A 23,840-nucleotide genomic window follows, 5' to 3' on the forward strand; every position below is an offset into this window, starting at 1 on the left:
CTGTGCCATGACATCTCGACTACCGGGCCACAGCTCGTGTAGCCTTCATTTGCCCTAAAGATGTCCATCGACCCCCGACTTCGTCCATCTCCATCCGTGTACTTTTGTTTATAACCAGACTGAGCCACAAACTAAGCCTTACCCACTAGACATGTGGAAGTATGGTAGTGCTTTGCAACAGAGGCCCGAAGACCGGTCCTTATATGGCCGAGGTGCTACTGTCAAAACCATGCACCCCGAGCCCAGCCTAAAACCATTTTGATGGTTTTGAATAGAGGGGGAGGTGTGAATCCAATTCCACAATAATCTAACCATTCCATAGTGTCCAGGTGATAAGAGTATTCCCAAAGTCTAGAGTTGTAAAACCACCTAATTTTGCCTAATTAACCAGCGAAGCATCTACCTAAAATCATACTAGTGGTACTATGAGTAGAGTGTCCACTAGTTGGAGTTTTGTTTATTCTAGGGTGAACAAGGAAATAATAACAATAACAATAATAAGGTCATAACAAAGGTAAATAGGCATGGCTAGATAAAACAGTGATAACGCGGGAATTTAAATAAAGCGATAATGCAATAATTTAAATCAAAATAATTTTATAAACTGGGATTCAATATGTTCAAGGATGATGTGACTTGCCTTGCTCACTTTCCCAAACGTCGTCTTCAACCTCCACGAAGTGCGGATCTTCCAAAGCTGCAATGTCTACACGACTAACGGAAAATAAAAGGGCTTTTACTCTAATAAACTCCATATAACAAGCAGGAACCAAGCACAAAAATGGGTTCTTGACTTCTTAAGGAAAAAAAAGAGACTTGAATGGTCCAATTCCGAGTTCAAATGGCCAAGTTATGGCCATTTGAAGTTTATATGCTCTTTAAATGAATATTTGCGGATTTCTTCATTTAAATTTTAATTTAAAAAGGGTTTATTGCGTCAGCCGAGGGGAGGGGGCGCGCGGACTGGGTCCACGGGAGTGGGGCCCACGCGGCAGCCTCACGGTCCACGGTGGACCGGGCGCACCCGGGCTCGCACCGGCCGGCGCCGTGGGCCCCACACGTCAGCCGCACCCGAGGGCGCGGGCGGCTGACGGCCGGGCCCCACGTGGCGGCCACTCGGCGCGCCCGAAGGCGGCCACTCGGCGCGGCCGGCGGGAGGCGGCGCCCACGCCCCTATGGTCGCCGGCGGCGGCCATAGGCACGGCGGAGCGGCGGCCGAGAGAGGGGAAGGGAAGGAGGAAAAGAGGCGGCGGTCCACGGCTCACCCTAGGTCGACGGCGACGACGAAAAAGGCGGCCGGAGCGGAGGAAGGCGGCGGCGCGGCTCGGGTCGACGGGGTCGACGGCGTTCCGGCGGTCGGCGGACTTGGCGAGGGGGTGGACGGGGTCGATGGCGGTGCGGCGAAGCTGGAGAAGGCGACGCCGGGGCGGGAGACGGTCCCGGCGAGCGGAGAAGGCCGGCCGGAGGTCGTCGGCGACGGAGGAGAGAGAGAGCGACGGCGCGAGCTCGATTCTGGCTGGGAGACGGCGCGGCAAGGGCGGAAACGGGTGAGGGAGGCGCGGAGAGGGTTTAAATAGGGTTGGAAGGGGGAAAGAGCGGCCGGAGGGGAAGGAAACCGGCGCGGGAGGTCCGGCCGCCATCAATGGCGCCGGCGAGATTTGCGGGGGCAAATCCGCCCGTTTGAACGCGAGAGAGAGAGGGAAAAATGGGGGGAAAGGGAGAGGGGATCACGGGGAATATTTCCCCCCACTTTATTGCACGCGAGGACGGCGGGAGGCGGCGGGATTCGCGGCGGCGGCGGCGCTAGGGCACGGGGGAGGCGGCGGGAGCGGCGGGAGGAAGGGGATGACGGGTGGGCCCCACCCGTCAGCGAGGGTGGCGGGCGGGCCCACCCGTCAGCGGCGCGCGCGCGGGGAGAGGCCGAGTGGGCCACGGGGACAGGAGAGAGAGAGAGGGGGGGAGAGGAGAGATGGGCCGGGCCGGCCCAAGGGAGGGAAGGGGGACTTTTAGGGTTTTTCTTTTTATAAAATCATTTTAACTTTGTTTATTTCTTAATAATTATTATTTGTGCTCTGAAAATTCCACTAAAATTTATTTACGCATTTTAGGCTTTTAGGAAATTTGCAAAAATCCTCCAAGCCTTATTTGACTTTTAACTTTGCACATTTTAATTGTTGGAGGCTTTCACACGGATTTTAATTATTCTAGGCATCATTTAAGGGATATATTTTAGAGTCGTTTTGGGACGTGACAGCCAGTTCGGTCTGAATCATCGTAGGCCTTGGGTTAAGGCAGGTTCGTGTGGGTTCACGGCCTTGATTAATAATATTGTATAGCTCTAGGATCGTATTTACAAAATAGCTTTGAGCAACTAGGTGTCTTTTAATGCTGTTTACTACAAACCCTAACTCTTATATTATAACCCCCTTGTACTCCCTTGCATTTATTCGGCACTTGTGGGTGTGTCTTGTTGAGTACGGTGGTTGTACTCAGTCTTGCTCAATTTTTCCCAAACCCAGAAGAGGAGTTCCTGGAAGATGAAGGCTTTGGTGTCTAGCTCGTGCCTGCCGTCAAGCGCCTGTGGTCGTCGCCCTAGTCTTCCGCTGTTTCCGGTTTGTCTTTGTGTGTGCTGGGCCTTCGCCTCCCATGTAATAAATTAACTATTTATGCTTCCGCTTGATAAACTCTGAAATGTATCAACTTTTGGTGTACCTTGCCTCCTGGGATAAGGAATAATACACGCACGTAAGGAATACCCGTTGGGTTATTTCCGGTCGTGACACAAATCATATTCTATCAAAGCATATGCCCACTTGCCAATTCTCCCACTTAGAATTGGCCTTTGCAACATGTGTTTAATAACATCGGCTTGACAAGCAACTATGCATGTACTAGATAACAAATAATGCCTCAATTTGGTACAAGCATAGTATAAGCATAGACAAAGTCTCTCTATAAAGACATACCTCGTTTCGGCATCCAAAAGACGGCGGCTCAAATATATAATGATATACTCCTTTCCTCTTGCGTCAAAACGGCACAAATGACTTTGTCTTCGGAGGCAATATATAACCGAAAAGGCTTTCCGGCTTTAGGCGCTCGCACAACGGGTGGAGTAGACAAATATCTCTTCAACTCTTCAAACGCCTCTTGTTGTTTTGCCCCCCAAGTAAAATCGGCTTCTTTTTTCAAGCAAAGTATAGGAACAAAATCATCGATTTTACCTGCTAGGTTAGAAATAAATCTCCTCAAATAATTCACCTTATCTAACAACTTTTGAACTTCCTTCTTGCATGTCGGTGCTTCGAAATCACGAATCTTTTCTATCTTTTTAGGATCAATCTCAAATCCTCTCTCATGCACCATGAATCCTAAGAACTTCCCCGCTGACACACCAAAAGCACATTTAAGTGGGTTCATCTTCAAACCATACTGGCGCATCCTCTCAAAAGCTAACCTCAAATCGGCTATGTGTCCTTCCATACCATCTGATTTGACAACAATATCATCAATATAGATCTCTAAGATAATACCTAGCAAATCATGAAAGATTTAATTCATTGCCCTTTGATATGTTGCACCGGCGTTCTTCAACCCAAAAGTCATGACAACCCACTCAAACAAACCAACAAATCCCGGGCATCTAAAAGCCGTCTTGTACATATCCTCTTCCGCCATAAAGATTTGATTGTAGCCAGCATTACCATCTAGAAAGCTAATCACCTTATGACCCGAGGCATCATTAATCATCATGTCGGCTATAGGCATAGGATACTTATCTTTGGGAGTGGCTTTATTTAAATCTCTAAAATCTATGCAAACTCTAATCTTACCGCTCCCTTTCTTCTCCACCGGGACTATGCTAGAGACCCACTCCACATAACGATATGGCCTAATAAACCCCGCCTTCAACAACCGATCAATCTCCTCTTTGACTCGGTCATATAACAAAGGATTAAAATGAAGAGGTGGTTGCTTATAAGGCCTAAAACCCGGTTTAATTGGAAGCCGATGCTCAACGAGCTCGCGGCTAAGACCCGGCATCTCATGGTACTCCCATGCAAAGCAATCAACATACTCTTTAAGTAGCTCGATTATCTTAACCTTATAATCGGCTCTCATATTTTTGTTTACAAAAGTCGGCCTTGGTTTAGTTCCATCACCTATATCTACTTCTTCCAAAGGATCGGCCGATGTAAACCCTTTTCCAAGCTTCTCTACCTCATCAAAATCTTTAACGGTTTCACCAATATCGTTCTTTGTAGACTGATATTCTTGCACCCTCTTTTGTAACCACTCTAAATTAGCCTCTTTACTCATTATACAAATTTATATGGCTTAGCCGTGCTACACTAGCCGGCTTTACAGAGATAGGTACAAATTTGCCATCGGAGATACTAACAAAATCATAGCTAGAAAGATCCCTGCCCGGCAAGCACTGGATATTCCCATGACGCCACTCAAAAGTAGCATCGGCCATTGCAACCTCGGCAGATGTATCCGCTTGAACAATCTCAACATCATCACCGTCCCATTGAATTAAACATTGATGCAAGGTAGAAGGCACACAACAATTGGTATAGATCCAACAACGACCCAAAATAACATTGTAGTTACCTTGCACATCGACGATGAAGAAAGCGGTTGGTAGCGTCTTGTTTCCTATGGTGAGCTCCGCCGAAAAGATACCTTTTGCCTCCGTTGGTTCACCATTGAAACCATTGAGAATCATGTTGGTCTTCTTCAACTCATCATCCTCACGCCCCAATTTCTTGAACAATGAATACGGCATCAAGTTCACGGCGGCACCTCCATCCACTAGCATCCTAGAGACTGGCTTCCCATCAACATGGCCTTTGAGATAGAGAGGCTTCATGTGACGGTTTGACTCATCGGGCTTCTCAAAAACCGCGTCTTTAGGACCTAATGATAATTGAGCAACCTCGGCTACATCCATAGCACAAAACTCCATAGGCAACATACATACCATGTTGATATCCATGTCTTCTTTTGGAGATGATTCACTTTTATCAACTGTCACGACCGGAATTAACCCAATGGGCGTTCCTTACGTGCGTGTATTATTCCTTGTCCCAGGAGGCAAGGTACACCAAGAGTTGATACATTTCAGAGTTTATCAAGCGGAAGCGTAAATAGTTAATTTATTACATGGGCAGCGAAGGCCCGGCACACACAAAAACAAACGAGAAACAGCGGAAGACTAGGGCGACGACCAAGGCGCTTGACGGCAGGCACGAGCTAGACACCAAAACCTTCATCTTCCAGGGACTCCTCTTCTGAGTTTGGGAAAAATTGAGCAAGACTGAGTACAACCACCGTACTCAACAAGACACACCCACAAGTGCATAATAAATGCAAGGGAGTACAAGGGAGTTGTAATATAAAGGGTTAGGGTTGCAGTAAACAGCATTTAAATATACTTAGTTGCTCAAAGCTATTTTGTAAACACGATTCTAGAACTATACAATATTATTTATCAAGGCCGTGAACCCACACGAACCTGCCTTAACCCAAGGCCTACGATGATTCAGACCGAACCGGCAACCCGACCCTGGGTCCCAGCTCGTCCCAAGCCAACCCAGGTCAACCATTCCACATTTTAGTTGTTAAGCAGGTTTCAAGAATTAAAACACTAACTTGGGTACATTGCTCGGCTTGCCCATAACCGAGGGCGCGGCTATTCGAATAGATTATACTCTGATCAGAGGTGTACATCTTTACCCACAAGACACATCTTCCTCACGTGTCACCACGTGCCACATACCACCACGGTATACAGACGGAAGACGTGACATAGTTTCCAACCCATCCTAGCCATAGACAAGAGTACCGACCCAATCCCACCTACGGCCGGAACCCCCGGGACAGGTAGGCAGGACTGAGCCCCTAGCAGCAGGACACCGGCCCTGTGCCATGACATCTCGACTACCGGGCCGCAGCTCGTGTAGCCTTCATTTGCCCTGGAGATGTCCATCGACCCCCGACTTCGTCCATCTCCATCCGTGTACTTCTGTTTATAACCAGACTGAGCCACAAACTAAGCCTTACCCACTAGACATGTGGAAGTACGGTAGTGCTTTGCAACAGAGGCCCGAAGACCGGTCCTTATATGGCCGAGGTGCTACTATCAAAACCATGCACCCCGAGCCCAGCCTAAAACCATTTTGGGGATTTTGAATAGAGGGGGAGGTGTGAATCCAATTCCACAATAATCCAACAATTCCAGTGTGTCCAGGTGATGAGAATATCCCAAAGTCTAGAGTTGTAAAATCGCCTAATGTTACCTAATTAAACAGCGAAGCATCTACCTAAAATCATACTAGTGATACCATGAGTAGAGTGTCCACTAGTTGGGGTTTTGTTTATTCTAGGGTGAACAAGGAAATAATAACAATAACAATATTAAGGTCATAACAAAGGTAAATAGGCATGGCTAAATAAAACAGTGATAACGCGGGAATTTAAATAAAGCGATAATGCAATAATTTAAATCAACATAATTTTATAAACTGGGATTCAATATGTTCAAAGATGATGTGACTTGCCTTGCTCGCTTTCCCAAACGTCGGCTTCAACCTCCACGAAGAGCGGATCTTCCGAAGCTGCAGCGTCTACACGACCAACGGAAAAGAAAAGGCTTTTACTCTAATAAACTCCATATAACCAGCAGGAACAAAGCACAAAAATGGGTTCTTGACTTCTTAAGGAAAAATTAGAGACTTGAACGGTCCAATTCCGAGTTCAAATGGCCAAGTTATGGCCATTTGAAGTTTATATGCTCTTTAAATGAATATTTGCGAATTTCTTCATTTAAATTTTAATTAAAAAAAATAGATTTATTGCGTCAGCCGAGGGGAGGGGCGCGCGGACCGGGTCCACAGGAGTGGGGCCCACGCGGCAGCCTCACGGTCCACGGTGGACCGGGTGCACGCGGCTCACACCGACCGGCGCCGTGGGTCCCACGCGTCAGCCGCACCCGAGGGCGCGGGCGGCTGACGGCCGGACCCCACAGGGCAGCCGCAGGGCGCGCCCGAAGGCGGCCACGCCGGCACAGCCGACGGGAGGCGGCGCACCCGCGCCCCGATGGTCGCCGCCGGCGACCACCGGCGCGGCGGAGCGGCGCCCGAGAGAGGGGAGGGAAGGGGGAAGCGAATCGGCGGTCCACGGCTCACCCCGGGTCGACGGCGACAACGGGAACGGCGACCGGAGCGGAGGAAGGCGGCGGCGCGGCTCGGGTAGACGGGGACGGCGGCGTTCCGGCGATCGGCGACCGAAACGGAGAGGTGGACGAGGTCGGCGAGGACGCGGCGAAGCCGAAGGAGACGGCGCCGAAGCGGGAGAAGGTCCGGGGCGACGACGGCGGCGGACCGGAGCTCGGCGGCGATGGCGGAGAGAGAGAGCGACGGCGCGAGCTCGATTCCGGCGGAGAGAGAGAGCGGCGAGTGGCGGAAACGGTGGAGGGAGGCACGGGGAGCGTTTATATAGGGTTGGGAGGGGGAGAGAGCGGCCGGATGAGGGGGAAACGGGCGCGGAAGATCCGGCCGCCATTGATGCGCCGGCGAGGTTAGGGGGAAAGTTTCCGAGCAAATCCGAGGGAGAGAGAGAGGGAAGAATGGGGGGAAAGAGGGAGGGAATCACGGGGAATATTTCCCCCCTCTTGATTGCTCGCGGGGCGGACGGGAGCGGCGGGATTCGCGGCGGCGGCGGCGCTAGGGCACGGGCGAGGCGGCGGGAGCGGCAGGAGGAAGGGGATGACGGGTGGGCCCCACCCGTCAGCGAGGGTGGCGGGCGGGCCCGCCCGTCAGCGGCGCGCGCGCGGGGAGAGGCCGGATGGGCCGCGGGGAAGAGGAGAGAGAGGGAAAGGGATGGGCCGAGCTGGCCCAAGAGGGAGAGGGGGAGGGAAAGGGAACTTTTTAGGGTTTTCTTTTTATAAAATCATTTTAACTTTGTTTATTTCTTAATAATAATTATTTGTGCTCTGAAAATTCCACTAAAATTTATTTACGCATTTTAGGCTTTTAGGAAATATACAAAAATCCTCCAAGCCTTATTTGACTTTTAACTTTGCACATTTTAATTGTTGGAGGCTTTCACACGGATTTTAATTATTCTAGGCATAATTTCGAGGATGTATTTTAGAGTCATTTTGGGACGCGACATCAACCGATTGTTCTTCCTTCTCCTCTACATCAACCGGTTTTTCCTTCTCTATGGACTTACGCCTCCATACCGGTGGTGGTCGCAACTCATTGAACCTTTTATCTCTTTGCTCTTCGGCCTTTTTCTCTCTTATCTCTTGAGCCCGAAGACGTTGCAACCTTCTCTTTTAAGTAGCCGTCAAATCCTTAGGCATCCACCTAGGATTCGGTTCTATTCCAGGAGGTAAATAATGTCCTCTATTAACTTTGTTTGAAGACGATGAAGCCCTCACATCGCCCTTTACAATCCGGTGCTGGAGCCCGGTCAGACCGGTCGTAGACCACCGGTCAGACCGGTCGTAGACCACCGGTCAGACCGGTCGTAGACCACCGGTCAGACCAGCCAGATGCGTCGGTCAGACCGACTTTTGGAGCGCAGTCAGACCGGCCTGAGGCGTCGGTCGGACCGCTGTCGGGTCGACGGTCAGATCGGCCTGATGGCCCGGTCAGACCGGCCGTATGGCCGCGGTCAGACCGGCCGACTGCGATGAGCTGGTACCGGCTTCGGATTTTTTGATTGGGGATTCTCCAACTTTATCTCCAGAAGGTATTGGCACATCATGAGACCCCACTTTGATGGTAATTACTTCCGAAGTCCTCGCCTCCACCTTGACGCGCTTTCCTTCCCTCCTTTCTTCATTAGCCCGATTTTTACCATAAAACCGGCCGTTGTTTGGTGAAGACAAACGCTCATGAATTGGCCTCCTTGGTCCTCCCCACCCTTGGTTGAATTGCATTAGAGGCATATGATTGAACATTGGCAGCGTTGCCCCCCATGGCATGTAATAAGGATAAGGATAACTTGGTGGCGGCATTGGATAAGAACCCCATGACATGTCTTGTGGATGATGATATGGAGGTGAATGCGACCGTCTTGGTGAATGACCAAATCGCTCCCTAGGAGGTGATCTTGGTCTTTTACCTTTGTTGCGAATTTTCTCACCACCTTGCTTCTCATATTTCTCCAAAAGCATATCAAAAGTCACTTTGGTCTTCCTCGGGGCATTAGAAGTTGAAGCTCCACTCTTATTCTCCTTCCAAACGCCAACCTCCGGCTTCTTTGGCACTATCATCTTAGGCCTTGGCTCGCCAATGATCACCCCTTTTCCCTTAGTAGATTCGGCTTGCTCCGGCCGAATCAACACCTTCTTATCATTGAAATTAATTGTATTCACCGGAAAAGGATCATGATCAAGCTTCATCTTGGAGCCATCGGTGAACTTCAATTGTCCTTCATCTATGGCCGATTGAACCTATCGTCGAAACACATTGCAATCATTAGTAGAATGAGAATGAGAATCATGCCATTTACAATATACTCGACGTTTCAACTCTTCTTGAGATGGTATGACATGGCCTTTAGGTAATCTAATTTGTTTCTCTTGTAAAAGATAATCAAAAATCTTATCACACTTGGCCACATCAAAACTATATTTAACCTCACTTTGTCGATCTTTGCGAGGAGTCGGCATTAGGTTAGAGCAAACAAAAGGCTTATTTTTATTAGTCCATGACCATTCGGCAACATATATATCATGATCACCCTCCTCCTCACTATCACTAGCCTCAGGGTAATCAACCACATTAACATTAGGCCTTTTGTCATATGGTCTAACAAGTTTTTTATTATCCTTAACCTGGCTTTCTTGAGCCAGAGCCCTTTGCATGAGTTGACTAACATCAAGAAATTGTTGGCTATCTAGTCTTTCTCTAAGAGGAGCAATTAAACCATTAAAAGCAAGACCAGCCAAATCTCTATCAGTTATATTCAAGCTATAACATCGGTTTCTAACATCCCTAAATCTCTTAATGTAATCAATGACAGATTCATTATACTTTTGCTTAACCGATGTCAAATCACATAACCTAAGCTCAGTTTCTCCAGTATAGAAATAATCATGGAATTTTTCTTCTAATTGAACCCAAATATGAATAGAATTTGCCGGTAAAGAAGTAAACCATGTAAAAGCATTACCGGACAAAGATAAAGAAAACAAGCGCAATTTAAAAGTATCACTATTAGCCTCACCACATTGCGCCAAAAATTGACCTACATGCTCCTATGTGGTCTTACCATCCTCACCACTAAACTTGGCAAATTCGGGAACTCTATAATTACGGGGAAACGGCACATTATCATAATAATCAGGATACGGCTTTTTGTAAACCCTAGCACGATTCCTAGTTTCGATCCCGAATCTATCCATAATAATATCACTAATTATATCCTCCATATTATTAGGCCCATGTTGATTCAGCGGTGGATTTGGTGGCCTAATAGGTTGTGTTTGTGGCACAATATGATTATATTGGCCTTGTCTAGTATCGGGACGATACCCCCTAGCAACATCATTATAAGCATTAGGAACATGTGGGGGAACTTGGGGATTAGTTGTAGCAGTAGATATAGGAGGATCAAATGTCCTAAGATGATACAAATAACTAGCATTAGTCATTGGATCTATCCGTTGTATCGGTATAATCGCGCCGGTCTGACCGGCCCAGGGCCCGGTCGGACTGGCGTCCAGAGGCACGGTCGGACCGGCCTGAGTCCCAGTCTGACCGGCCGTCTGGCCGGTCGGACCGACGGCTAGGTCGCGGTCTGAGCGGCCGTCAGGCCCGGTCGGACCGGTCGTGTACACCGTTCCATCGGTTCTATTACCCGTTTGATCTAAAACCGAGTTTAAAAACTCGAGGGTGGATGAATAGGCGGTTTTAAAACTTTTGGCTAAAACCGAGTTTTGTATGCGGAAACGTAAATGAAAACGGTTGAGAGGAAGAAGCTAGCCTATGTTGAGGTTTGCAAGCCTAGGGTGGTAATAGCACAAATAAACTCTAGTATGTAAACTTACTCAAAGTAAATTTGCACAAAATAAAAGAGACAGGTGACAAAGGATTTTTCCAACCGATATTTGGAAGTTTGCCAACTTCCTACATCACCGTTGAGGTAAGACCAACTTCACCGCTCAAACCACGAAGCCACCACAAGCCCCCATCGTCAAGGGGTGGGCAAGGTGGGAGCCAACCCACGAAGTGGTCTCCCAAGCCTCTCTCACTATGGTTGTTCTTTCTCCACTCCGGAGATGGCGAACACCAAGCCACTCATAATCAACACTGGGCCTCCTCCACAACCTTCTCGGAGAGGTCACCGGGCAACTACTCCAAACCATCTAGGAGGTGGCAACCTAGGATGCTTGCCGAGGATGATCAAGTGTCACACTAGCTCTAACAATTAAGCAATGCACTTGGATTAGCTTAACTTACTCTCTAATACCTCACTAGATAAACTAAGTGCACAAGGGTGTGTGAGTCCACATCAGTAGATAATGCAATCGAGTACCAAAACATTACCCATACTGCTGGGGAGTGGGTATATATACCCCCAACCATCAAAACTAGCCGTTGGAGTCGAAATCCCCAACTTTTGTGCTCTGCCGGTCAAACCGCCATGGGATGGCCGGTCAGACCGGACATTTCTAGCCGTTGCAGTGCATTAAATGCACTGACACAAGGGGGCTGGTCAGACCGGCCACGACTCGGTCAGACCGCCAACATCTCGGTCAGCTGGCCTCGGCTCTAGCGGCTCTGGATCACCAAGACGAGACCTCTCTTCAAATTCAGGGCAGCGGTCAGACCGCTATGGGAGCTGCGGTCAGACCGGACAACACACTCCGGTCAAACCACCATAAGGGTTGCGGTCAGACTGCAGGTCACTTTTCAGCTCAATTGGACGTTAGTAAAACGACGATATCTCTTGACTCGGGTCTCGGAATTTGACTTTCTTGGACTCTATGGAAAGCTTATTCAAAGGGTTATCCAACTCATGAACAATTAATCCAAGATACACAACTTAATTTAGGGAGAAAGGGCTCACACTCCAAAGGATATCCATCGGACATACCCACAAGATGTCGCTCACTCCTTTTGGACATGCATGCCCACTTCTCTCTTTGTTTGGGACTTGAGAAAACTCATCACACTTGGATAAACATGCCCACCAAATGCACCTACATGCATATAAACTAATATGGCACAAGATCAATGCGTTCGCTTCATAGACCCCTCTTGATAGAATGACGCCTATCTAGCAAGTCAGGTCTACACCAAACACTAACACCGGGGAAAGACTATGAAAACAATATTAGTTCTATTATATCTTTGCCTTGTGCCATCCAACTTGGGGTCAATGCTTGAGCTAAGATCAACACTCGTGACCATTCGCTTGAACCATATTTATGCCGAAGTCTTAACCATCCTTTGTCAAGACTTTCTTCTCATCACAATCTTGACTTCATTCTTGTCAACATGGCGATGTCCTTGGCTTGTTGACCATCAACCCATTGTGTCATCCATTAGCCTCATCATGGTGGGACCTATTCCTTTGCGCAGCTCAAAGGAGAACATTAGTCCCAACAAATCGGTTGTCATCCTCCACTTGATGACCAACCGGTTGCATATGAAAGATATGAATATGTTTGTTGAGTATTCATTATACATTAACACCACAAGTGCCATATATATACTCGTACGCAAGCTCAAGTGCAAAGATCCGATATAAATAAGAGGAGAATAACATGGATATAGAACATACACAATAAATGAATAGGATTTGCACCCCCCAAATATATGCATACAAATAAATTTATAAGAGGGGCAAGTGTATGCATAAGTAAAGAAGAAGCAATGAGGTTTATCCTATACACATGGAGAAGGCATGTAGCAATGATAATGATAAACAAAAACACATACCTTCATGATCTCCATGTTCTCAATGTAAAGGAGACTAAATAAGATAAGACTCAAGTAAACATTAGTCTCACACTTATATAACAATAACATGAAAATCATATATATATGAACCTATCAAAAGGTAGGAGTAAGAAGTGATACATATCGCTTTATCTCCATGCATTTCATCCTTATCATGATTAAGGTCCATCACCAAAGAATGCATATCTACCACATCTCATCATTGGGAAATAACCTAGTTGACAACTTATAAAAAAGAGAGGTTAATCCCATAAACATTGGTTTATCATCTATCACCAAAGTAACAATTACACAAATTGTTTAATCCCAGATCTTTCAATCTTTTCTCTCTTTAGTGATAGATAATAACTGGATATAACAATATAGAAAGATGAGATGAACGATAATTTTAAATCAAGCTAGAGATCTTATAATAAACAAAATATAAAATAAACTCCCCCTTAAGATATGCATACATATGGATATAAAGGAACGCATATGCACATAATCAATCAAGATCAATGACGGAGCTCACACTATATTTTGGATCCACAAGAGAGACCAAGTTAGAATATATGAAGTTTAATACATACCTCTCATCAATTTTATTTTCATATCCAAATGAGACTAGCCAAAGAAAAGCTCATAAAAACATTAGTCTCAATTAATTAGATTTGTCATTAATTACCAAAACCAAATTAAGGCACATGAACTTACAATCTCCCCCTTTTTGGTGATTGATGACAAATCCATTAATAATAACCATATTTGGATATGAAGGATATAAATCAACATTATATTAAAGCTTGGCAATTAATTTATATCCATGCATGTCAATGAGTTAATATAAGTACAAATATATGCCAATGACATGCTAATGCATATGATGCATATGGGATGCTATGATGTGGGATCCTACAATATTTCCCTCTTTTATAGCGATCATATGGAGATACAAATATTCTCTCCCTTTATGATCAAATGTGGGATCCTCAAATATTCTTCCCCTTTTGGCATTGATCATAAAAAAAATAAAAAGGGCTAGAAAATAGGCAATTACTCAAGCCCAGAAAGGAATAAAGATTCCCACGGCCTTTTTTTTTTTTGGAAGCACAAAGCAACAAATTAAGAAATGACCCATTTAGGAAAACTCCCCCTTACTCACACAGTATTGTCTTTGGATATGGAATTTGGAATAGATTTCATATGTAGAAGGTGTTAGTTTAAGCACTTGAACTTTCACTTGAGATATTCTCATCAAAGGTTTTCTCAAGAATGTCAAAAATTGAGAAGAGCATGGTCAAGGCTATTTGGAAGAATTTTACTCAACTGCATAATATTGGCAAGGAATGAAAATGATGAGCTAGTGTTGGGTTGAAGATGATCAAGAGATACTACCATTTGTTGAGAAACCACTTGTATATAGGAATTCGAATTTGGGATCAAGGAATGGTAGTTGGCTTTGGTAGCAAGGATCAACTTGTATTTCTAAAAATAGATCATGATTTCAGCACCATCCTCATTAATGCTAAGGTATAACGTTTCAGCGCCACCAATATTAGCGTTGACATATAGTTGGACATGGCATGATTTGCTAGGTCAAAAGATGCTCAGCGACATATCTCTTGGTGTTGATCTCTTTATCATCTAGAAAACAAAAAACAGCTTATGGAAATTATCAATTGAAGCTAGCCAAGTGGTAGGTATAGAAATGTGATGTTTCTATCTAGAGGACAAGGGTTCGATTCCCTACACCTTTTTTTATTTGTTTTGAAAGTTCACGTGCTTTGAAAAATTAATTAATTTCTTTTATAGTTTTGAAACTAGTCACTTTTATTCATTTCAAAATGCAAACATATAATTATTGAGCGAAATAATTTCATCAAGATTAACAATATAATTTAAATTCTCGAATTTGTTGGCTTCAAATTTAACATAATACTAATTTACAATCAAAACCTATGTTTTTTTGGAAATAAAAATAAAACAAGCATTCTAAGAAAAATCCTGAAAAAGGTCATTCCCCTCTTGAAACAAAGCCATCTTCGGTTTTGGATTAATTTAAGGTTGTTCCTTTTTCTTCTTTACAACAAGAAATACCACTGACTTGATAGCACTATCATGCACTGGTTTTAGCACGTGTTTAACACCACGATGTATAAAAGAATTGTAATTAGTCTGGCCCTCGTGTGTTGCATTAAGATCAAATTGCCATGGTCTTCCCAAAAGCAAGTGACAAGCATTCATCGGCACCACATCACATTCTACTTTATCAACATAGCTCCCAATAGAAAATGTAACTCTCACCTTATGAGTAATTTTAAGCGTGCTTGCTTGATTCATCCATTGAATATAACGCGGCGTAGGAAGCCTTTGCATAGATAAAGATAAAGCATGCACCAAATCTGAGCTGAAAACTACCACCATCAATTATCAATTTGCATACCTTGTCTTGAATTTTGCGCTCTGACTGGAAAATATTGTAGCGCTGCCCCTTTGCATCAACATTAGAGCCATCTCATTGTACTGCGCGTGCAAGCATAGATAAACCATTCTTTTGTTCGGCACCATCATCCATAGATGAATCATCAATATCTCGAAACCCTGCAGTTAGAATATGATCAAGCTGTACACCTTCTGAATTTCCTAATAAACTCTCAGAAACATAGCCTTCTTTAGTCATCAACACCTTCTTCCAATTATGACAATCTCTCATATAATGTCCAACTATATGTCAACGCTAATATTGGTGGCACTGAAACATTATACCTTAGCGTCAATGGGGATGGTGCTAAAATCATGATTTATTTTTAGAAATAGTTTTTGGCAATGTTTATTGTTGAAATAAGTTCTATAAGGGCATGTACAATGGAGGCCACAAGCACCAGTGGTCTCAAAACGCCACGTAGGATAGAACCACACAAAGGTACCCACGGTGGAAACCACTCCAAAACATATTTTGCATGTCAGCCCCTATCTATTTATATGCCAGACCTTGTAGATATCTTATTATCAAACCTATTAAAACTTTATATTTTGAACCCGATAGTAACCAAAAGAAGTATATGTACATCCTCAAACACATTGCGACCCACTGTCAGCCTCTTCCCATCCCCCTCGCTTTTTTATTCCCCCCTCTCAATCTCTCTCTCTCTCTCTCTTCGATTTCTTCTCCACCGAGAGCCTCTCCGCCATCGCTTTCTTCCCTTCTCCCCTCCCCTCTCTGGCGCGATTTCGCCGGCTGCTCCCCTCCCCTTTCCGGCGTGAGCTCGCCGGCTTCTCCCCTCCTCTCTTAGGCGCGAGCTCGCCAGCTTTGCCCCTTCCTTCTCTGGCACGAGCTCGGCGGCGGGGAGCAGCGGTGGCAGCGGATCTAGCGCCGGGGGGAGCAGCAGTGGCGCCGGCGATGTGCTGTCGACGACGCGCGCCTGCTGGCCCATGGGGACGACGGTGGGGACGAGGAAGACGGCGAAGCGGCACGAGTCTGGCCTCCGTACCGGCGGTGACGGATCTGGCGGCAGCCAGGGGCGGAGCCAAACGAAAATGAAGGGGGGTGCCTGCTTTCATCGTTTTTAGCGTCATATACAGTTGTATTACTAAATACTTGTTTACCCAATAACAATAGAGAAGCCAAGTAATAATATTTTTGTTAAGTAGATAAAAAGTCAGAAATTGTGTACCTATTCTTTGTCAAATTAATTTTCAGCAAAGAATAAGTCATGAAATGATTTGATATAAATAAAAATAAGTATCTTCTTTATCAAATTTGCAGGTCGTTGTCAAATTCTCTAAATAGTTTCTTCTTACCATGTATCTTACGTTAGGATGGTAATCATCAATAAGCCTAGATCATATTCCATCATCTCTTCTCACTTGGTAATCATTCAGTACAGTAGAAGGGCTGAACTTCCAACATTGTTAGTATAATCTAGTACTTATCATTTAAGATATTTCTTCATAGCAACCTATTCAAGACCAAATAAATTTGTTTTCAAGATTTATGTTCGTGCAAATGATGAGACTTGAGAGAAAGAGCACACATGAGGGACGGGACTATAGGAGGCAGGTTGCTCCTATATACACAGGTGGCAAGCTCCAGCTGTTGATGGCTTGCCGTCGTCGGCTATCTGTCCTCTACATCTCTGCAACTGGGAGCCCTAGCTTGATCAAGGCGTGTGCCACATAATGAAAAAATTGGGAGCAGGGAGGAAACGGAAGGGGAGGAGGGCTGACCTTCCGATTGGGGGCTTACCGGCGGGCATAGGAGTGTCACGGCAGCGACGAGCGAGAAAGATTGAGGAGTCGCCTCAGAGAAGAAATGGCGTCACGGAAGGAAGACGAATCGATACCGCTGACTGCGTCGTACGTTGTGCAAGGCTTCTAGGGAAAGCGGTGGCTGTTCCCCAGTATTGGGCCGGGGGGTGCCTCTATGGTGGAGATAGGAGGGGATAACTTGTTTCATATTTTGTGCCGGGTTCCTGGGCAACCCCTGGGTTTATTGGGCTCCGCCCCTAGCGGCAGCGGGGAGCAGCGACAACGACCACAGCGGCAGCGGCGGATCTGACAAGGCGACGTGAGCAGCGACGACGACCATGGTGAGATGGGGATTTGGGGTAGGTGCACGAGGGGACTGGATGAGGCGACGCTCGGGGCTCCGACTCCTCCAACGCGAGGCTTCGGCTCGTGGCTTCGCGGCTCCCCAGCCCAGGTGTGGCGCTTTGAGCGGTTCCTCTGCAAGCTCAATGCCACCCTGCGGAACTATGCGTTCGGCTGCTAGTTAGGCTCGGCTCTGATGTGGAGCCATCAGACGACAGGCCAAAGCTACGAGTTGTACGTGGCCTAAAAGGCTCAACTATCAGGCTGAAGCACTATTTAACTATCTGGAGTAACCAGTTGCACAAAATCCACAGAAGATCCCGTTCCCGTGCTCTGTTGCCAATTCTCCCCCACCACCATGCTCCTCGCCGCGCGCGGCCGCCGTCACCCCTTCGCCGCCGCGCGCCTCCTTCCGATCCCGCTTTCCTCCGGCCCCTCCTTCGCCTCCTCCACCACCACCACGACCTCCAATGGCGCCTGTTCGTCCTCCGCCGCGGACCCCGACGCCGTGGCCGCCGAGGTGGCCACCCTCCTCTCCCGCTGCTCCGGCGACTGGAGGCTCGCCGTCTCCTCCTCCGACCTCCCCTCCCGCCTCTCCCCCGCCGCCATCTCCTCCCTCGTCCGACGACGCCCGTCCCCCTCCTCCCCGCGCCTCCACCCTAAGCTCCTCCTCGACTTCTTCTACTGGTCCAGCCCCCAGCTCGCGCCGTCGGCCCCCGCCCCCGATGCCTTCGCCCACCTGGCCATGTCCCTGTGCGCCGGCTCACTCTTCAACCTGGCCAACGGCCTCCTCATCAAGATGATCCGCGCCTACCCGTCACCTCCCGTCGTCCTCGCCTCCATCCATCGCGCGCTATCGGATTCTGGCCACCGTTCGCCGGCGGTGCTCGACGTCCTCGTGGATACCTACAAGAAGTCTGGGAGGGTGCAGGACGCCGCGGAGGTCGTCCTGATGATGAGAGATCGGGGCATGGCTCCCAGCATTCGGTGCTGCAACGCGCTGTTGAAGGATCTGCTGCGCGCGGACGCCATGGCTCTGCTTTGGAAGGTGCGAGAGTTCATGGTTGGCGCTGGGATTTCCCCGGATGTGTATACGTACTCGACTCTGATCGAAGCCTACTGCAAGGTCCGGGAATTTGATACTGCCAAGAAGGTGCTTGTGGAAATGCGTGAGAGGGGGTGCGGCCTGAACACCGTAACCTACAATGTGCTGATTGCTGGGTTATGCAGGTCTGGGGCTGTCGAAGAGGCGTTTGGGTTCAAGAAGGACATGGAGGATTATGGACTAGTTCCTGACGGGTTTACCTATGGCGCACTCATTAATGGACTGTGCAAGAGCCGTAGGTCAAATGAGGCGAAGGCATTGTTGGACGAGATGTCTTGTGCTGAGCTAAAGCCTAATGTCGTAGTTTATGCCAATCTGATTGATGGGTTTATGAGGGAGGGCAATGCAGATGAGGCGTTTAAGATGATAAAGGAGATGGTTGCTGCTGGTGTGCAGCCAAACAAAATTACCTATGACAATCTTGTTCGGGGACTATGTAAGATGGGGCAGATGGACAGGGCTTCTCTACTTTTGAAGCAAATGGTCAGAGATAGCCATAGGCCTGATACCATCACGTACAATCTCATTATTGAAGGACATTTCCGTCATCATAGCAAAAAGGATGCTTTTCGGCTTCTTAGTGAAATGGAGAATGCTGGTATTTCCCCTAATGTATATACTTATAGCATAATGATTCATGGGCTATGCCAAAGTGGTGAACCAGAAAAGGCAAGTGATCTCCTTGAGGAAATGACTACAAAAGGATTGAAGCCTAATGCATTTGTTTATGCGCCTCTTATCTCAGGGTACTGTAGAGAAGGTAATGTTTCATTGGCATGTGAAATTTTTGATAAGATGACAAAGGTGAATGTACTCCCTGATTTGTACTGCTACAATTCTCTTATATTTGGACTATCTAAGGTGGGAAGGGTGGAGGAATCTACAAAGTACTTTGCTCAGATGCAGGAGAGAGGATTGCTGCCAAATGAATTCACATACAGTGGCCTCATTCATGGGTATCTAAAGAATGGTGATCTAGAAAGTGCTGAACAGTTAGTGCAGCGGATGCTTGACACTGGACTAAAACCAAATGATGTTATCTACATTGATCTCCTAGAAAGCTACTTTAAGTCAGATGATATTGAAAAGGTGTCCTCTACTTTCAAGTCCATGTTAGACCAGGGAGTTATGCTTGACAACCGTATCTATGGAATCTTGATTCATAATCTGTCCAGTTCTGGAAATATGGAAGCAGCATTTAGGGTTCTTTCAGGGATTGAGAAGAATGGATCTGTTCCGGATGTGCATGTGTACAGCTCGTTGATATCAGGTCTTTGCAAGACAGCTGACAGGGAAAAAGCTTTTGGTATTCTTGATGAAATGTCTAAGAAGGGAGTAGATCCTAATATTGTATGCTATAATGCCCTAATTGATGGGCTGTGCAAGTCTGGTGATATTTCTTATGCCCGCAATGTCTTCAATAGCATATTAGCTAAGGGATTAGTGCCAAACTGTGTGACATACACAAGTTTGATTGATGGAAGCTGCAAAGTTGGTGACATCAGCAATGCATTCTATCTTTATAATGAAATGCTAGCAACAGGTATAACACCAGATGCTTTTGTCTATAGTGTACTTACCACTGGCTGCTCTAGTGCTGGTGACCTTGAGCAGGCAATGTTTCTGATTGAGGAAATGTTTCTTAGGGGACATGCAAGTATTTCTTCTTTCAATAATTTAGTTGATGGTTTCTGCAAACGTGGAAAGATGCAGGAAACTTTGAAGTTGTTGCATGTGATAATGGGCAGGGGCCTAGTACCTAATGCCCTGACTATTGAAAACATCATCAGTGGACTTAGTGAGGCTGGAAAACTCAGTGAAGTGCACACAATTTTTGTTGAGTTGCAGCAGAAAACTTCAGAAAGCGCTGCCCGCCACTTTTCCTCATTGTTTATGGACATGATAAATCAAGGAAAAATTCCTCTTGATGTGGTTGATGACATGATTCGAGATCATTGTAAAGAAGGAAATCTGGACAAGGCTTTAATGCTGCGAGATGTTATTGTTGCGAAAAGTGCACCAATGGGCTGCTCGTCCTATCTTGCTATAGTGGACAATCTATGCCGGAAGGGAAAATTAAGTGAAGCGTTGAATTTGCTGAAAGAAATGGACAAGAGAGGTATTTGTCCCAGTGAGAATCAATGCTTGATACTATTAACTAATCTTCATACATCTGGATATATCCAAGAACACAATACGGTACTTGATAATATGTTGTGTCACAAGTGGTTACAGAAGGACAGCAAATTCTGTAATTCAGCTGGTGATAATCTGGAATCTGTCAATGCAGAATAAACATAGAGCAGAATCCTTCCTATAAAAGAAAGTCTGATTCTATTATTCATGTTGCGAATGCATGTCGTAGCCTTGTTTTTGTTTATTGATGAGGAATTAAACAGATTAATTTTTTCAAGAAAATGCTCTTGTCCTGTTAGTTAATTGTTACACAGGGAACCTTCAGCCAACTTTGGTTGCTCTGCTTGGCATCTTCTGGTTCAGGAGGCATCATCATATATTGAACAAGGTGAGCTCTCATTAGCACATAGCCATTTACTGCGAAAAATTGGTATTAATTGTCTCTGGCTGATCTTGTTGAGATTTCTGACAGGTTGTTTTCACTGTCTTCGCACCATCTCTCATGTTTGCTAGCCTGGCGAAGACGGTCACGTTTTCTGACAGGTTGTTTTCACTGTCTTCACAATGCAAGTGCAGTTACTACAAAATCTGCCCAAATTCCATTTCCACATTCTAATAACTGCCAAAATCAACACAATATGTATAGCTCAGCCAGACTTTCTGGATTTTTTGAACTGTAAGCTCTTTCTGAAATTTATAAGGATTCTTGCAGAAGTGAGAGACTCTCTTTCTGAAGTAGTAGACAAGCTTTACATATCTAGCTAGTTTTCTCATTCAGAACACTTTTCGAATATCTGGGCAGACCATATATACAATATCCAAATTTTGTTTGCTGGGTAACTCCACTGCACTAACAAAAGAATTCTATCATGTAGGTGGTTTATGCCAATTAACATAGGGATCACATTCATGGCTGGTGGCACTCTAGGCTGGATAGCATGTAAAATCTTGAAACCACCACAACATTTCAGAGGAATGATCATTGCCTTCTGCTCAGCTGGTAACTTTCCTAGGTGGATTGCATGTTTTTACCCTCATATTTTTGCTGAATAATCCTAATGTTAGGAGTGTCATCAACTGACAAAAAAATGCAGGAAATCTTGGCAACTTGCTCCTGATTGTTGTCCCAGCAGTCCGTGACGAAGATGGCAACCCGTTTCGGAAAAGACAGCAGCCGCTGCCACTCTCTTGGGCTCTCCTATTCATCATTGTCCATGGCTGTAAGGAAAAAAAAATCTCATTCACTGAATGATCAGCTGAACAAAAGAACTGACACACACTGTATCTGCAGCTTGGTGGCTTGTACATATGGACGCATACGTACAGTCTTATGAAGAAGAAGAGAGGTCAAATGTATCACCAGCCTAACAGCATTCAGGGCCTGGACGACAGCAATGAAGAACATCATGCTAAGAAATTCAAAGCAAATGGTGAAGCTGCTTGCGCCGATGAGGAGGCAACTCTTCTGGTGTCAGCTAAACTGGCTGAACACAACGAGGAGAACCAAATGGTAGGCTGAACAAAACTTAGTACTATTAACTTGTCTGAAATTCAGGAAGCTCCATTGCTGTCTGGAGAGAGTGAGATTGCTAAGAAAGGCTCGTGGACAACAACAAACTTGAAGGACACCATCCACCATGTTGTCGAGGAGCTGATGGCACCACCAACTCTATCTGCGGTGTGTTTCTGACAAAACCAGCACAATATTTCATCTAATCAACCCTGTCTTGGACTAAATTTGGTTATTCTTGCTTCAGATACTTGGATTTGTTTTTGGGCTAGTTCCATGGTTGAAATCTCTTGTCATCGGTGATGGCGCCCCTCTCAGAGTCATCCAGGACTCCATCCAACTGATGGGGTAAGTTAGTATTTACAGTGTTCTTCTTCATAGAGTATTTCTGTCTATTTTTCAGTGTTTATTTTTCTTGTCTTGCAGAAATGGCACGATTCCTTGCGTCTCCCTCATCCTTGGTGGCAATCTGATAAAAGGTAGGATGTCAATTACTCATGAAGCTGTGTGTTTTCTGAACTTGCTCTGGATGTGCATGAGTTTTCTGAACCTTTATCTGAATGTTTGTGCAGGGCTAAGGAAGTTGGAGTTCAAGCATACGGTGATCATTGCGATCGTCTGCATCCGCTACATGATCCTTCCTCTAGTGGGGATTGCAGTAGTTCATGGTGCATACTGGGTCGGATTCTTGCCACACGACCCGCTGTACCGCTACGTGCTGATGATGCAGTTCGCGCTGCCACCTGCAATGACTATTGGTAATCTTTCCCTATAACAGATGCCATTTTCTTCGTACTATCTGTATTTAAATATATGATGCTGATGATTTTATTTGGTCCTTAATGTACAATGTTGACCTCTATTTTCTGTTACAATACAACATTTTTTGTAGCTAACAAAATTATAATATTGTAAAAGTACTTAGCATGAAGAAAAAAACATACCTATATGATTTTTTATGTCTTACACTAAATATTTTGAGAGCTGTTGTGATCAAAGTTTTATAAAAGTATAATAACTGAATAAAATCAACGGTATCATATATTTAAATACAACGAGAGTACTTATTTTGCGAGGCAATACCATTTCGTTCTAAAGCATTTATCTCTGCTTCCAGTGAGATCTCATCTGATCATACCTCTTGCATGTGTGTGATCTAATCCAGGAACCATGGCTCAACTGTTTGATGTTGCCCAGGAGGAATGCTCAGTGATATTTCTGTGGACTTACCTGGTTTCTTCCATTTCTCTCACCACCTGGTCCATGATATTCATGTCCATCCCGTCTTTAGGTCAAAGTGCAATGATTTCAGCATTTCAGCTAACTCAAAGGGAGGAGGTTGAAGACAATAATACGCCTCTAGAAAAGAGTCGATCCAACTGAGGCTTGTTCGTGTCACCGTTTGCACCACCTGTATAAAAGAAGTTGAGCAGTTTAGGCACACGGTTTTTTTTCTATCCCAATCTATTGGTTCATTTAATTGGAATGGTTTTCATCTTTTAAGGGATATTCAAATTCACTGTTTTTA

General features: G+C 45.7%; 2 protein-coding genes across 2 annotated transcripts; both read left to right on the plus strand.

Moving 5' to 3' along the window:
• Positions 1 to 17,871: 17,871 nt before the first annotated feature.
• Positions 17,872 to 21,084, plus strand: LOC136351089 (pentatricopeptide repeat-containing protein At1g63330-like). The gene has a single exon (XM_066312541.1). The coding sequence runs from the start codon at positions 17,920 to 17,922 to the stop codon at positions 20,959 to 20,961; it is 3,042 nt and encodes a 1,013-aa protein (XP_066168638.1). The 5' UTR covers positions 17,872 to 17,919; the 3' UTR covers positions 20,962 to 21,084.
• On the plus strand, positions 20,736 to 23,840 carry LOC4342978 (protein PIN-LIKES 7). Its single transcript, XM_015792017.3, is given in 10 exon segments — positions 20,736 to 21,190; positions 21,275 to 21,345; positions 21,678 to 21,802; positions 21,897 to 21,958; positions 21,960 to 22,022; positions 22,094 to 22,480; positions 22,560 to 22,660; positions 22,739 to 22,791; positions 22,885 to 23,070; positions 23,478 to 23,840. Coding segments are annotated over 9 exon segments (1,236 nt in total). The 5' UTR covers positions 20,736 to 21,190; positions 21,275 to 21,304; the 3' UTR covers positions 23,696 to 23,840.

Source organism: Oryza sativa, chromosome 7 (assembly GCF_034140825.1).
Source record: "Oryza sativa Japonica Group chromosome 7, ASM3414082v1".
NCBI classification, from domain to species: Eukaryota; Viridiplantae; Streptophyta; class Magnoliopsida; order Poales; family Poaceae; genus Oryza; species Oryza sativa.